General features: G+C 37.4%; 1 protein-coding gene across 1 annotated transcript in view; it reads right to left on the bottom strand.

Moving 5' to 3' along the window:
- Nucleotides 1–344: 344 nt before the first annotated feature.
- LOC129902459 (uncharacterized) overlaps nt 345–16,966 on the bottom strand; it is a 29,951-nt gene continuing 13,329 nt past the window's right edge. The window contains 14 exon segments of the mRNA XM_055977699.1: nt 345–1,818; nt 2,198–2,637; nt 2,984–3,081; nt 3,384–3,449; nt 6,471–6,584; nt 8,155–8,249; nt 8,943–9,004; nt 9,103–9,262; nt 10,124–10,528; nt 13,484–13,724; nt 14,162–14,209; nt 14,410–14,491; nt 14,571–15,366; nt 15,449–15,657. Of these exon segments, the coding sequence (XP_055833674.1) occupies nt 524–1,818; nt 2,198–2,637; nt 2,984–3,081; nt 3,384–3,449; nt 6,471–6,584; nt 8,155–8,249; nt 8,943–9,004; nt 9,103–9,262; nt 10,124–10,528; nt 13,484–13,724; nt 14,162–14,209; nt 14,410–14,491; nt 14,571–15,366; nt 15,449–15,657 (4,111 nt within the window). The 3' untranslated portion in view covers nt 345–523.

Below are 16,966 nucleotides of genomic sequence, written 5' to 3'. Positions count from 1 at the left end.
TAATTTCGAATACACGATTCCTACAATGGAAGAAGGGTAACAAAAGGATTCCTTATCCATCGAGTTTTGAATCATGCAATATTAGCCCTCCAGAATTCTCAAAACCAAAATAAATTAGTACTCCACTGCGGTTGCTCCTATCTTATGCAGAATTGCAACAGACTGACTTGGAACATGTTCTTATCTTATGTAACCCCACAAAATGGGGTTTTGAAAAGAAAAAAACATAAGCAGACCTTACCTCCTAATAGACTGTTTCCAATTATATTAAATCCTTATCTCATAAATACCTGCATTGTTGGTGTATATAAGCATTCTTATTGCCTCGGAAAATTCAAAGAAACTTTGAGCCATGGTATATACTATAGTGTATTCGATGAAAACAAAATCCAAGTGAAATTTCTTCCCCGAGGGAATCACGTATACAGTCGGTTGAAAACTCATGTAAGTTAACTAAAAGGTAATGTCTTTTTTTTCTGGTGGCTTATCAACAATTTGTAGACATGTAAAGAAAGCTTCCATATCAATGGCCCGTCAAACCTGAAAAGTGTTTTTTCATGGCTTGGTCCTTTCTGTAATGACTTGATCTACCCCCTCCTCTTCTCCCACCTCTCCCTCCTCTGAACCCTCGACCTCCCCCGCTTCCACCCATCTCATTTGATTCCGGCTCATCCTCTTTCTCCTCATTTGACTCTCCCCCTCTTCTCCCACCTCTCCCTCCTCTGAAGAACCCTCGACCTCCTCCCCTTCCACCCATTTCATTTGATTTGGGCTCAACGTCTTTCTCCTCGTTTGACTCTCTTCTTCTCCCACCTCTTCCTCCTCTGAAGAACCCTCGACCTCTCCCCCTTCCACCCATTTCATTTGATTCCGGCTCATCGTCTTTCTCCTCCTTTGACTCGGTCAGCCGTTTAACTGCACCCAAAGGAAGATTGCCACCTCGTCCCAGCCCGTGTATCAACTCCTTCTGAGATTGATTTACTAAAGAAGCTTCATTGTAATTAGCCACTGCAATAGAACCCTCAACTTTGTAACTATAGTTCTTGCCGTCTTTGACGTAAAACTGTGGCATCTTTCGTGATCCCCATTTAGAAGCGTTGGAAGCTGAGCTATCATTATCAACTTCAGAATTTCTCCCACGGCTGAAGTTTGACTTGTCTTGGAGGTTCTCAGTTTCCTCAAATGCTGAATCATCAATACTTAGGCCTAGGTCATCAAATGAGTCGTCATACTCATCTTCGTACTCGAGTTGTGACGAAAGTGCAAGGGTTTTTGCCAAATCCTTTGCATCTCTAGAGTCAAGTGTCAAGGAAGCAGGCTCTTCACTGGTTGTTTTCCTGATAAATCTTCCAGTTGAAGATATAGATGAATTAGAAGAGCCTACAGCTTGGTAAGGCGATAATGCGGGCACAATGTTTCTAGGGGGCATTGGCGCAGATTCCACTAGTTTCCCTTTACCTTTGTCATTTCTGGCCATGGATGCAACACCAGATTTGGGTGGTGGTATTTTCTCCAAGGAGACGTCCAAAGACTGCAATTCCTCATGAAGGGCACCCTCAAGAATCCTTTGAATGACCTCTTCAGGATTCTGGTTATATACTTCAAGACAAGCAGCTAAGAAACCTTTTCCATAATCAGGGAACAGGTCTTTTATTTGACTTATTTTTGACTCCATAATGGCAGTGTCTTCATCAACCTGTGGTCGGTTGTCTTTTTCGGAGGCTGCCGGATGGGCTGCCCTTCCAATATTATCTTCTACTGGGTGTATCGTGATCCCCGACAGAAACTTGAATTGATCATCATCCATGGATATCCACCCTGCATGAGACTAAATCAGTTTAGATTTCATTTTTAAACCACGAACATGCATGAGTGAAATGAAGAATAAGCAGAGACATGAGACTTCAGACAAGAGTAAGAAGCGGAGGAAGAAAGAAGTGGGGTTCAAGTTTCTCAAAAGGATTAAAGAAAGAATAGAGGCTTAAGTTTCTCAACTAAAATATTTACAAGCCATATAAAGAGAGAACACACGTAGATATGTAGCAGATTTCTGGCATTTTCTGCTAAATCTTCAATCACAGAAAATGTTATTCACTCCAAAAAGAGTTTCATATGTTCCATTTTCTTTCTGTCATGCATGCTCTAATTTGGAATCTATGACCCATAGCTGAATCTACACATCAGTTTCAGCTATTACCTGTATTCCGCAGTAACTCAATTCTGCTCATTATGTTGTGATTTTTGTCAATGATTTGGAGAAATGTGCCTTTGCTATGGCCCTCTAGAGCCTGTGAGTAATCTCCACTGATATCCCTCACTGACTGCACTAATATATCTGCTCTTATAGCAGGATCCTCCACATTGGTAGGGAACATTTTCATGGTAGCAGGAAGCGGAGAACTTTCAACAAAAGCGTCATCACTTAAATAGCACAAGTACAGTAGCTTCCAACCAAAATTTACTATCCTTGTGGATAACATTTTGAGACTGACAAAAACATTTGAGCGCATTTCATTAGATGACTCCATCAAACCTTTCTCTCCGGAGGTTAAAATTATGTGGAAACCCCGCCGCAAAGAGGGCAGCAATGAATTATGCAATCTTGCAAGGGTAGTAAGCACCTCCTCATTCCCATGACTGCATAGACAAAAGACGCTAATGAATATGAACTTTGTTGTGCCTACCACAAATAAGCACAAAAACAATTAATCCACAGGCAGGTAATGAGAACATAAATTACCCAAATTGCCAATAATAAAGTGCAACTCACAAGGTTTAAGCATGGAAAGCATGAAAGATAACAAATAAATTGCAAATTATCAGAGACAGATAACTGGAGAGAAGTTAAAGTCACTCTGCAATAAGGAGTTCTGTATTCTAGAGCAAGACATTGAGATTTTAAGTGCATAAACCCAGCAATTCATTGGTAGTATTTACACATTACACATATTGATGCAACAGAAGTCAACCAAAGGGTTAGTACCTCATTTCAACAGGACAGCAGAAGTAGATGGATGCTTGCTTATACGCATTGACAAACGCATCCATAGATACCACAGCATCATTTAAGAAATCCATCACCTGCAGGTGCAAATATAACACTGCGTACAATAAAAAAATAACAATTCCACGCACACTACTGACAAGAAAGTTGAAGGTAAACGCATACAATGGATAATCCCCCCCACCCCCACCCAAAAAACCATAACAAACTACTTGGTGCAATTGTCTCAAGATTTGGCGGAGGTGAAGGAATGTTCTCATTTGTACTAAAGTTAAAATACTATTCTCTCCATTGTATCCTTGTTCAAACAAAAGAAACCCACACACAGATATATACACATGCGTGAACTATCTTACTGCTCATCAGGAAATAAACTCACCTCTAGATAGTCTGTTTGAAGTCGACTGTGCCCATGATCTTGAAAGTGACCGGAGGAAAATAAAACCTGCAGCCATATAAAAGTTAATCCTGTATGACTTTGGATAACCCTTTGCAAGAACTCTTTTGCAATTGCAAGCATCCTTATGAAAACCCACATTTAAGAGGATGTACATCAACCTACATCTAGATTGGCTCAAGCTGTTCATCAAACTAGAACCATGGTCGTAAATGGACCACATATACTAAGCAAAGACAACTGCATTTATCGTTTCTCTACAAGTACACCACTCCATAAACATCTAAAGATAACACATAAGCACTCTATTGAAATGTGTGACCATCTCATCTAAAAGCTTAAACTTTTAGAGAGAGCACATTATTTAAATAATCATGACTTCCACACGCTCGCAAGCTTGATTCTTTTTCATCAACCAAGTATGTGAAAATTCTTTCTGATAATGGGTGACGATTAGACTTGAACCAAGTATTTAAATAATCATGACTTCCACACGCTCGCAAGCTTGATTCTTTTTCATCAACCAAGTATGTGAAAATTATTTCTGATAATGGGTGACGATTAGACTTGAACCAAGACCTCTTATTACTCTGATACCATGTTGAAGTGTGTGAGCATTTCATCTAAAAGTTTGGGGAGAGCACACTTTTATATACTAAATTATGTCTTCAACATACTCTAAAAAAAAATCAAACCAATAGCTCGTCATAGACCCCAAAAGATATTACCTATTCAAGAATATACTTTTCCCATAAAGTAAAATGAAAATATTCTTTATCTTGAGAAAGTAAATCAAATGATATATTCATTAGTTGCTTTTGGCGTTTTAAAACCAATGAAGATGACAGGTTGCTGAGATCTAAAAATGCCAAGTATATGTGTTCTGCAATCTTTCAACCTTTCACTGAGATATAGCTCAAAACAACAAGAGGGAAACCTTGAATTTATACACGTACGCCTTTTGGACAAACAATGAGATGCAAGTTTCTAGTTAACAAAAGAAGTTTGTACTCTATACAAAAGCATGTGAGATATATACAATTAGAAACCTCTCTGGTAAAGGAAGTACACGAACATGCAACGTAGAAAGCAAAGAAGAACGAGGAATGTCTAATATATCAAATTTAAATAAGAGAAACAAAGCATAAATCAGTGTTGGATAATTCATTGACACTTTAATTGGATTAAGATTACCACCAAGACTTGGTCTAGCGGTAATTTAATGAATTGTCTAACACAATAGATGAGGGTTCGATTCCAATTACCCCCTTTACCCTTCCCTTTACCCAAAATCCCTATGTAAAGATTTTTTTAAAAGAAAATGTTGGGAGAATAGAAATAGGTATATACAATCCTAGTTAGAATAGGAATACGAATACGAATAGTAGTAGGAATAGAAATAGTAAATAGTATCCTACTTAGTAAAGGATTATATTGTAGTGGCTACAAATAGGGTCTTTGTGTAATAATGTAGAGACACAATTCAATAATATTTTTCTCCTATATTTCTCACATGGTATCAGAGCTTCTACGATCTTGGTTGAAAATAAAAAAAAAAGCTTCCGTTGCCGGCGGACAGCTATGACCCATATATGCCGCCGGTCTGACCATTGGTTATGTTAACAAAAGTAGGGCCAATGATACATACATGAACCCCATATTCAGGGAAAGAAAACTCAGTCAGACAGGTCACCGTGCTTCATTTTTCGGTGACCTTCTAGGGTTGTTTTGTGCAACCCCATATGCGTCATTGTTTGTGTGGCACCGTGCCATCTTTCCGGTGACTACTTTCTTATATCTAATTTGTGTATTACTATGCCATCGTTTCGGTGACTATTTTTTCATATTTAGTTTGTGTAGCACCGTGCCATCTTTTCGGTGATTACTTTCTTTTATCTAATTTGTGTAGCACTGTGCCATTTTTTCGGTGATTACTTTCTCATATTCGATTTGCGTAGCACCATGCATCTCTCTGGACTACTTCTCATATTTAATTTGCATAGTACTGTGAATTTTTCAAAACTACTTTCTCATACCTGAGTTGCATAGAACCGTGTCTTTTCGGTGACTCCTCAGATTTGATTTCCGTAGTTCCATGCATCTTTCCCGTGACTCCTCAAATTTGATTTGCGTAGGGTCGTGCCATCATTCCGATCCTACCCATATAATTCTTTTTTCAGTAGGGTTGTGCCGTCAATCCAACTATATCCATACAAGTTTCTTTCTCAATAGGGTCGTGCCATCATTCCGACCCTACCCATATAATTTTATTTCTCAGATTATGACCACTTTCAACCATCAAATCTAATAATCAGGCACATGAGCATGTTCCAGCCAGTTTACGATTACTTTTGCCCAAAAAAAGATATACTCAGATATTTGGGCTGGATTAGAGTGATATTTTCTCTCGTGGCTAAAATAACACATTCTTTCTCTATCTATGGTTGTCGTGATTGGCTTTTTAATCAGTTGAACATTAAGAATGTTTTTCTCCATGACGATCTCGAGGAAGAAATCTATATGGAGCAACCACTTGATTTTGTTGCTCAGGGGAAGTCTGATAGCCTTTTCAATTGTGTAAGTCACTCTATGATTTGAAACAATCTTCTCAAGCTTGGTTTGGAAAGTTCAACACTGCAATTCAGGAATTTATCACTCTCTGTTTTATCGACATTATGCATCAAATCCAGTATTTCATGAGAAGACTAAGCACATTGAGATTGACTGTCAATTTTGTGAAGTCGAGTGATCAACTTGCAGACATCTCACCAAATCCCTCATTGGTCCTCGTATTAATTACATTTGTAACAAGCTAGGTACATATGACTTGTATGCACTAGCTTGAGGGGGAGTGTAAGAATAGAAATAGGTATATACAATCCTAGTTAGAATAGGAATAGGAATAGAAATAGTAAATAGTATCCTACTTAGTAAAGGATTGTATTGTAGTGTCTATAAATAGGGTCTTTGTGTAATAATGTAGAGACACAATTCAATAATATTTTTCTCCTATATTTCTCACAAATGTTAAGAGAAAATTAAGAGTAAAGTCCATTAAAGAAAGAATACCTCTAACGATGAGCTACACCTCTCATACATAGTCTGCACAATGCTAAGAAAGTGTGTAATAACAGATGAAAGATCATCATGGATCCATGGCTGTGACTTTATGGCATTGATGACCTGAACAACATAGATACAGACAGGAGTCAGCAACAGGGAATCTGAATATCCATTAGCATCCTTGATAATAAAGAAGAAGAAACTTGGATGAATCAGGAAAAGCAGACACAGAGCAGAAATGGCAATAAGAAGCACTGGCTTATCAAGGCAAAAAAAAAACTGTTTCTAAACTTGGTTTCACCGAAATGCTTAAGCAAGAAATTCCACAGTTTTTTTTCTTCTGAGAAATGGTAACAAAGTATTAAAAAATGTACATTCTAATCTATGTTAGATCCTATCTGATCTATCACTTATTCAGAGTCATTAATCAAACCCTTTTACACCAAAAAGAAAAAAACCAAAAGTAGACAATTCATCTAGATCTTCTGAATACAGTTTTCATGTGCCACACTTAATTCTAGTAGTAGAATTTGGTGATAAGAGACCAATGAGGCCCCAATTGCTGCCATCTGCACCATTAGAGAGCATTTGTCAGATTTGAGGCCTAAATGAATAGGCACTGTGATGCAGCGGGTCGTGCACTTGACATTGAACCCCACACAAAAATTGAATTTTCTAGTAGGCGGTACTTAAAACTCTCTACTACATCTCTTCTTGGGTCAGGAGGCCAAGTCATGAGCCCAATAAAAATAGTCTTGACACTTAATCCACAAGAAACATTTCAGGGATATGCAGAAGACCTACAAATAGTGTCTATCTAAATATCATAATTTGAATTCCAACTAGATATTTTTAATCCATCCTTCAATAGATCATTATCCAAAGTATGATTGCATACATAAAACTTGTAAAAGCATCTAACAACTATGCCTCACTTGTAAACAAGTTGGAGTTGGTTATGTGAATCCTCATTGACCAAGTTGCTCTATTTAAACTCATCTCAGACCAATATTGTTAAAATAAAAAGTACCAAAAGTTCTTTATATTTTTATACATCAGGATAAACAACTCATAGATAGGAGTTTTACTTGTAAAAGCATCTAAGCAGAGAGTTCCAAATTTTACATAGACGGTTTCTAGATTTTCTCTTCATATATGACTTCTTGTGAAGCTATCTCTTAGCTAGACAAGAGATAAAACTGCCATGTGATATGGCTCAAGAGGCAATTTTGATACTCTGTTTGTGTGTTAGTTTCCTCCAAGTTCTCCAACCCCTTCAATTTTACGAACCACTATACAAAACAACTATGGAATTTATTTCCTCAGATGTTTATATTTTACAGAGTGTGCCTGAAATGTTGAAATTGGAATTCAAGGCCAATTCGCTGATGAAACTTCTGAAGTTGAAAGTTGGTCCTTCTATCAATTTGCAGGTGATCCATCTATATTTCTTATCCTTTATATTTCTACATTTAAGTGGCGAAAGGGAGATAGCAGAAGGATACAAAGAAAGGGAAAAGGTTCCGAACTGAAACACTATTTCTCCCTACCATAAGAAGCAGAATAATACGTCAGATATGTTGGCTCACCATCAGGATTTGTGTCTTATGACGCAAGATAAAACTGAAACCAAAGAGCAATAAATCATATCATCAATATTTCAGCAACAAGGCAGTTCAGTGAATAATACCAATATTCTTGTCAGATCTTCGTTTTCATGACCATATATGGCACATACGTCTAACAACTTCGGTAAATTAAGCAACTTCTTCTCCTGCAAAAGGGCTACAAGTGCAATTACTGAACATTGTGCACTCGAATATAATTTCAAAAGATAATTAGAGAGAGATACATCATCAGGCTTTTTACAATGCATATTATTCAATGGCTTGCAGGGACAAGAACCATTACTAGTGAATATGGCAAGTTTTGATTAACTTTGATTTCTAAAATACAAAAACGGTTGACAAATCAGAAAAGGCAAGATTTGGAGTTGCAAAATCTAATCCTCTTGTGCTATACGATTAGAAATGGACATTGACATTTTAGGGGTCTTAGAGATGATAATATTCCTATTAAACCATAAAAATGGATCTGGGATGTTGCTCTAGAGGGAGCTAGAATCAGATAAATCATTCATGTTTAATTTTTCTCATGTATAATATTGCAAAGGAACTTTGCTGATTAAACTTGTTAGCCACTATTACACGAGGTAATGGAAACTAAACAATGTTTCTACCTGAGACTTCATAGGTAGTATTGCCATTTTCTGAAATTCATGATCTTCCTGATCATGATTGTGATGAGACTAGGCATAATATAAGGAAAGGTAGTGCATAAAACATTTTATTTGCAGAGTTCATTACAAAAGTACACATCAGGGCTTAAATTGACCTCCACAGTACCAAGCAATTATTTAAATTGAAGTATACAAAGGTCATTAGTAATAACTGCAACGAGTCAGGGACAGGCACACACCTTCGTGATCATTCTGAGTAAGACTATCAGCAGTCTTAGCTCCAGGGTCCCGATTTGACGATCTGAAATTGAATTACATATAAGAGTTGTTTAGATCAAACGGCACAGAATAGGGAATGCAACTTGATGCATCAAATGCTTTGAAAGTAAAGTGACTCACATGCGATATAAGATCATAAAGATACGCCGGCAGAGCTCAAACTCTCCAACAATGACCCCAGCAACTATACCCCTGGCTCCTCGATATGGAAAATCATACCACCTACTCCTGAACTTCAGAAAGCTTTCAAGAAAAGAGTGAAGGGAACTGTCGCTGGCCACTGGTAGACACAGAAATCAGGAGAGATTGGTATAAATGTACAGCAACACTATATACAAACCAACAAAGAATTCAAACCTATGCACAGTTGCCACTCAAATACCTTCACATAAATTGGGATTAAGGGAGCACCCCTTTTGGGTGTTGGTTTTAAGCAGATCAAATGTATCAGTTAGTTACCCACAACAAATAAAATAAATAAAACTTATCGTAATGCGAGACAAATGAAATATTTCTCATCACTGCTGATTCAAGGATTATGCGCAGTTGAAGATTTTTTTCTTCCTTTTATTTTTTCTATAAGCACCGATTGAATATCTCTTTCACCTGGCCAGGCATTTTGGTCCCTACACATTAATTGTGGGATATAGCTTTCTAGTCTTTAGCAGCGAATGTGGAATAAGGAAAAAGAGGGTGTTTCTAGGGCAGTCCCAACATTTTCCAGCACAACATAAACAGCTTGTGCAACTTATAATCAGCTTATTATTGACCTTTTAAATGCATCTGTTTACTTAGCATGCTTTTACTGCTTGCTTCTGATACTGTATAAAAAAAAATTGCCTCACTAGATTTAATACAGATCAGATTAGTACTGCTCAGAAATGCTGTATGAAAAGTTTGCTTCACTAAATATTGCTTATTGCATCTCTTTTCCAAATGCAGACAAGCATAAGGCTTCAAACATCATAAATCACTTATCTTTCTTCAATAATAAAAAATAAGAAGGCTACCTTCATTCCTTAATCAAATCATAGGAATCACAATTAATAATTCAAATGAAACTCATCAATCAAAACCACAAAGAGTAGAAATTTTACATAAAGAAAAACCAGATTTCACAAAGCTATAGAAAAATAGTTACCTTCTCGCCAGAAATCTCTTGCATTCATCTTCAGTAACCTACATAACTCCCTGTTCAAAACATCAACCACACGCTGCGACTCCACGGGATCCAATGCACCTTCATCGGCTCCAAGCCCAGCTGCTACAGCCTCATCCTGAGGCAAATAATCCACGAAATTTCCACTAGGAATAGCAGCGGAAACCCAGGCGCCACTTTCTCCAATCCTAACCCTACTCTTGAGCTCTCCCGCAGAAGAACCGGCGCTGCTGGAGTTAACGGCGTTGGAATTTCCTTCGGATTTCATAGAAACTGATTGCCTGAAGGAATTAGCTAGGGTTTGAGAATTGTTCATTTCCTTCTTTGGAGCAAACTTCTTCTGAGTTTTTTCGTTCCTGTTTTGGTTACTATAGCGATTCGACATATCTTCAGCTATAATAATTTTAGATAGTCGGAAAATTGTGTTATGTATTACTATTGACTTTGCCTGAGGAAAGTGAACGGCCAAAATTACAGAGGCGATCAGTCTTTTTCTCCTTCAGCGTCGTCGAACTGGATTGGAGCGACGAAATATGGAAATTGCTCGGCTTGCTCTGGCCCTTACTTCAAAAAATTCCATTTTTTTCACTTCTGCTTATTCACTTTTCGACTTGACACATCCTAAATAAATAATAAATAACATTCATACTAATTGATATGTAATTTTAGGTCTTCAATTGGATTTGGAGAAAACTTTACTAATACTCAGCGTAAATTATGAAGAAAAAAAATTCTCTTAATAAGCTAAAAGTGATGTAAAAGTGAAAACATATGTTTAACATAATAATAAGTGAAAAGTAAACGGAGAGAGTATGTTTATGCAACCTTACACCTATTGTGAATGTAGGAATTTTTCTTCATAGACGTTCAACTCAAATAAAGCGTATCAAAATTAGTAAAAAAAACAAATAATGAAATACTAATGATGAAAAGAGAATAGCAACAACAAACAATACAACAACTAAAGCAAAGAAAATAACATGTAATAAAAAAATTGAAAAATAAAATAATCTTTTTTAAGGGATAACTATATTGTATAGTTACTATATATTTCCTATGTTTGGCTATTTTTTATGTAAATAAAATATGGTTATATTTATTGTAAACTAATTAGTTTATTGTGTATATATTTGAAATTATCCCTTTTTTAACCCTCCCTAGGAGTTCTCATCCTTTTTGCTTCATTGGTGACTCAAATTCATAACCTTTGCGTTGGAAGTAAAGGGTGCTTACCATTTTACCAACTCCTCCTTGTCGATATTTTTTTAAAATAAAATAAAATAGTAGCATAGTAATAATAACAATATTTATATAGAAACCTAGACAATATTCTAATATATACTAACATTCTGCCCTAATTTTTTACCTTCATAACATCATATCTAAGGTCATGTTCTCGCAAAGCTTCACGTGTATCATATCTTGTCTAATAACCTCTTTCCAATACTTTTTCAGTCTACATCTACCTCTTCTCAAATTTACCATAGTCAAACCATTCACGCCTTCTTATTGTGGCATATGTGCATCTTCTGGTGTGAACCATGTTAGTCTCGCCCTTCATCTTGTCCACTACGGATGTTACTCCTTTTTGAAAGTGTAGACAAATTTATAAAATGTCAAAAAAGTTTCTTAGGAATAAATTAGTGAAACTTCCTTCTTATTTATGATTTCTTAAAGGGCGTGTAAAGAGCAAAATAGACAACTAATATAGATCGGAGAAAATATATTTTGGGTATGTTCGGTATGATGGGAAATGTTTTTCATGAAAAATTTAGAAAAAATAAGTGGATTTCTTACTTCTTTTCTTGTGCTCGGTATGCAAACAAAAATTTATTCTAAGAACATTTGTGTGTGTGTGTGTATATATATATATATATATATATATATATATATATATATATATATATACCATGAGAATGAAGGTGGAGGGTAGGAGGTGGTGGGTGAAGATGAAGTGTGTTGGAAGGTGGCGAGGACACTGTCAATGTGAAATATCACTTATTTCCATACTTCCATTAAGCAAGTTATTTTCCTTATTTTTAAAATTTTTTATTTTTTTAAAACAATATATACATTTTCCAAAAAATTTAACCAACCAAAATACATTTTCCTCCATAGCAAACATGCCCTTTATCTGTTTGGATTACGGACGGGCATTTTACCATTGGTGTAGTATACAAATTAATAGACTAGGAAGAACTCTTACAGATCGCTTGCTTAGAAAAAAGTTATCCCAAAATTAATTATTCTGGAATAAGATGAGATAACTTATACCATCATTATGTCAACCAAATAAGACACCAAAATTTTATTCCTGAACTATTTTTTTATTCCAAGACTATCTATGTTAATCTCTTACACCAAACGACCCCTTAATTCTATATCGTACCCCCATTCCTCTCATCCATTCCCCGTCTTTCGACTCCACGCATCCATTCTATATGTTGGATCATGGACGGACAATTTGATCTGATTTCCATTTTCTTCATTAAATTATAACATTTTTTTTATGACAAGAAAAATCCACAATCACTGCACACAGGTAAACCCCCGCACTTATTCAATAACTCGCAAACCACACAAGAGAGGTAACCCGCACAAAGCAAATCCGATGCAACGAGGTTGACCCAAAAGGCAAACCCCTTGCTTTCGCTGGCAAAGAGTTTCGAACTTGAGACCTTAATACAATTTGATTTTATCTAGTCTGAACTCAAAAGTGTAATAACGAAACATGTGTCTTATGCAACCCCATTTAACCGGTACTCACATTTACACAACTAAATCGTCTTATGGAGAGCAAGAACTGCTTAACAGCAATCCATCCACACTAAATAGTTAACATTGGTGCCGGAAAAAAATAATCTCAAACCTCACATACAACCATACTCTACTATGCTTACATGTACATGAGAACATATCCCTCCACCACTAATGGAGAAAAGAAAGAAAGAACAAGAAACAAAAAGGCTGAGCGGATTCTAAGTACAAAAGACTCCTACAATATAACTTGCATTGAGTTGACAACACCATCTTGTTGCAATATCAATAATATGATCTTCTGAGTTACCAACAAAGTTAAATAATGTAACATTGACTTCCCAGTAACTATCTCACACTAGATAACAGTTGATGCAGTAGAATGAGGAGTTGATCTATTGCCCAATAATACATATCAGATTCGAAGCTTGCTGCAACTACCAATCGGCACTGGCTGTGCGTCATGAATTTCTTTATGATCCATGCACATTCACCAAAGCTCTTGACAAATGCCTTTATGATACATCATAGTCAAAAACTGAACAAAACCTGGCGAGCAGCAGCATTGGGCTAGCAGCATGCCACCCTTTTTCCAATGCGGTATTGCCCACATAGACTAGCATCACACGCATTCAGAGTTTGTCTCTTTAGGCACCACCAGACCAAGTAGACAAAGAGAAGGATTAGGTGCAACTGAGAGCATAGAGCAGTTATCAGATGACTGTGGAAGGATGAAGAGAAGCCTTGCCCACATTGAGTTTACGGCTGGGATTTTAATTACACCAGCACATTCCCTCTGCTTCAAGTATGCTACAAAATCTTGAAACTGCAAAAAAGCAAGCTTTGACATTTAAGTCCTCTAAACCAGCAGCTCCAGTTACAATATGTGAGCAGTCATTGCAAAAATTATAACACTGAAAAGTAAAAAATATATGGAGAAATAATCTCCTTAGTTCCATATCTGAACAAATATTGCAAGTCATGGATAGACCTATTGGGAAAAGTTGGACACAGGACTAATTATTTAAGCAAACAGCTGGGGAAAAAAAGAACACAAAATCCTATATCTGAATCCTCTGAAATGATTTTCATTGGCAACTACATCTAGTTCCTATTTTAGGTGATAACACACGCACAAAACAAGGTATATACACCAAGTAAATCTGGAAGATACTCAGACATTTTCCCATCTACTATCTATTGCATACATCATGACTACATTCACTGGTAATGAAAACTGAACGGAGAGCATGATCAACTTACGCCCTTATGGTCCACTGGAGAAGAAGGTAGCAACCAGCATATCTCCTTCTGTTACACATTAATTTGAAAAAGAATGTAAGTCATGGATCATTTTAATCTCTAAAAAAATGAGCAAGAACTGGCACGTATACAAACAGTATAGCCTAACAATATATGATAGAGATGACAATAGCAATCATCAAAAGGTGCTAATATATGCTATTTAAATATGATATGCAGAATTTTCCTTCATAATGTTCAAGACTCACTTTGTGGGGTGGTGTACTACAAAATGTTGATCTGACATGCCGAAAATCAGTGCGTTTGGTCATATCCAACTTCACAGGCCATCTGCACAGGTATCCAATTTTAAAAAAATAGAATATTTAAAAATCAAGTGTCAGAACATCAAAGGAACTGAAGTCCTTACTCTGTGGGCTCAGCACTGGCATTTGGATACCTGCAAATATCTGACTCTACTCTTTGGGTATAAATCGTGCAGTAATGAACTCCACTTTTACTCAAGGAGCCCTGCCACTGACACTGCAAATATTGTTTAGAACTTTCTGAATTTGAAGGTTCAGATAGTGCAGGCGGGAGAGGAGGCGGGGAACTAGGTGGAGGAGGAATATTAGGTGGGTCAGGGTAAGGTAGTGGGGGTGGGGATGAAGGTAATGGAGGCTGCAAGACAGGTGGAGGTAATGGGGGTAATGGGTCAAGCTGAGGTGGTGGTTGTGGTGGTAAAGACGTCACTGGTGGTCGAACAACAGGCACAGCAAACATATGGTCAAATGGTGGCATGGAGGTGCCTTGTATTTGGGACAGTGGAGTCACAGAAGCAGGTACAAATGGCGGTGCAGCTGAACAATGATGAAGATTAGTAGGCATTGCACCGGGTGGAATTGGATTTGGGGGCAAGTTATGGTTCAAACCACGTGAATCCCACCCACTTGGGGGGAAATACATTGGGCGCACAAAAGTCGGAGGTTGTGCTTGATGTGGTGGAGCAATAAGAGGTCCTTGGATTGGCTGTGGGGCAGCAGGAGGAAGTGCTTGAACAGGCGGTGGCACAGTAGGAGGTCCTTGAAGAGGCTGTAGTGGTCTAAGAGGCGGCGCTTGAGGAGGTGCAGGATTGCAGGCAACGATTCCCGGTCTAGAATGTATCTCTGCTTCGGATTTCCTGTGCATCCACATGTCATTAGCAGCACCAGAGAATATATGATTACCTGCACAAATCACCAGGAGAACAAATGATAATGAGCATCAAACTACTATAGGAAAGAACACAACAGAGTAACGGAGAAGTACCTCTCGGGGATGGAACTGGAATCATCATATCATTTTTTCTAGAACCAACTTCGGGCATCCCTCTGCTTGCTACATGTGTCCAGTTTGACTGAAATGCATATCCAGCATGAGACATGCTGCCTTGCTCTGGATTTAGTCTGGGTGATGTCAGCTCCAGAATACTACCTTCATTTTTTACAGGAACATGAATATGATGCTGGCCAGAGTGACTGTTAGAACAAGTGGAGGAGAAGCTCAATAGTTAAGCTCAGATCATGATTCATGGAGTAAGACATTTAAAAGCTATTAATATAGCGTGAAGCTTTCTAGGTATACAGGAACCAAAAGAGAGAGAACAAGCGAGTGTTACGAATTGAAAAGTTACTATTATTTTTTAAAAAAAATTAGGTATAGATAAAGTCTGCACTGACTATTGAACTTATGAATCAAACCTCGAATGTAGAAAAACAATTTGAGAAGTGGTGTTGCACTCTTCCACATTTTAAAGTAATTCCGTCATTTTATTCGTGCAATATTCAATATGTGAAATTGCTGCTGACATCTCTCATGTACATGAACCTCAATCGAAATGTGATGCTTAATATTGCCTTCATCTCTTACATCATCCTCCAATGTCCGACCCCTCTTCTCCTGTCATGGCATCTCCCATTTACTCCATAAAAGTGACATTCCACCACCCATTCCCAATTCAGAGTAAGGGGAGAGATTGTAAAGGGTAGAGTGCGAAGAGGTAAGGAGGTAAATTTGAACTTGTAACATAGCATCCATTTTTTCCCTTGTAGAGCCAAAAAGAGCTCTGAGTAGCTGATCACATTCAAGTGATAGGAAAAAAGATTTGAGGAGGTAGCGAATGCAAAAAGGTGGCTAAGGCAAGAAGCAAGAAGGGCTATCACACGAAATGGAAGAAGTATGTAAGCAGTTGTCGTGACAAGTAGATGCTCCTTCAGATAAATTAAATGGAGGGTTGCTGCAAAGGCCAAAAGGAGTTCTATCGTTGGATTGATTCCAAAAATCATCAGTTAAAAATCAATACCCTTGGTTTATCTTAATAACACTTTAGTATTGAATAAGACATTATATTGTAGTTGTTTCCCATTTTGATTGGTGAGACTAGCGGCGGAGTTAATGATAGGCTGGAGGTTTGGAAACAAACCCTGGAATCTAAAGGATTTAAGTTGAGAAAGACTATGACAGAGTACTTGCACTAGAGTACTTGGAGTGCAAGTTCAATGAGGTAACTCACAAGGCAGATGTGGAAGTGAGTATTGATACACAGGTCATCCCCAAGATAGGAAATCCAAGGAAATGGGGAGATTGGCAATGATGTTACACATAGTACTGGAGTGGGGTGAATGAAATGGAGGCTCACATCCAATGTCATGTGTGATAAGAATGTGCCTCCAAGACCTAAAGGTAACTTTTATAGAGAAGTTGTCAGATCAACTATATTGTATGAGACAGAATGTTGATCAGTTAAGAACGCGCACATCCAGAAGATGATGGTAGCGAAATGAGGAT

The sequence above is a fragment of the Solanum dulcamara genome, chromosome 9 (assembly GCF_947179165.1).
Source record: "Solanum dulcamara chromosome 9, daSolDulc1.2, whole genome shotgun sequence".
Lineage (NCBI taxonomy): Eukaryota > Viridiplantae > Streptophyta > Magnoliopsida > Solanales > Solanaceae > Solanum > Solanum dulcamara.
Note: the sequence above shows the minus strand (reverse complement) of the source record. Positions and strands in the feature narration are given on the sequence as shown.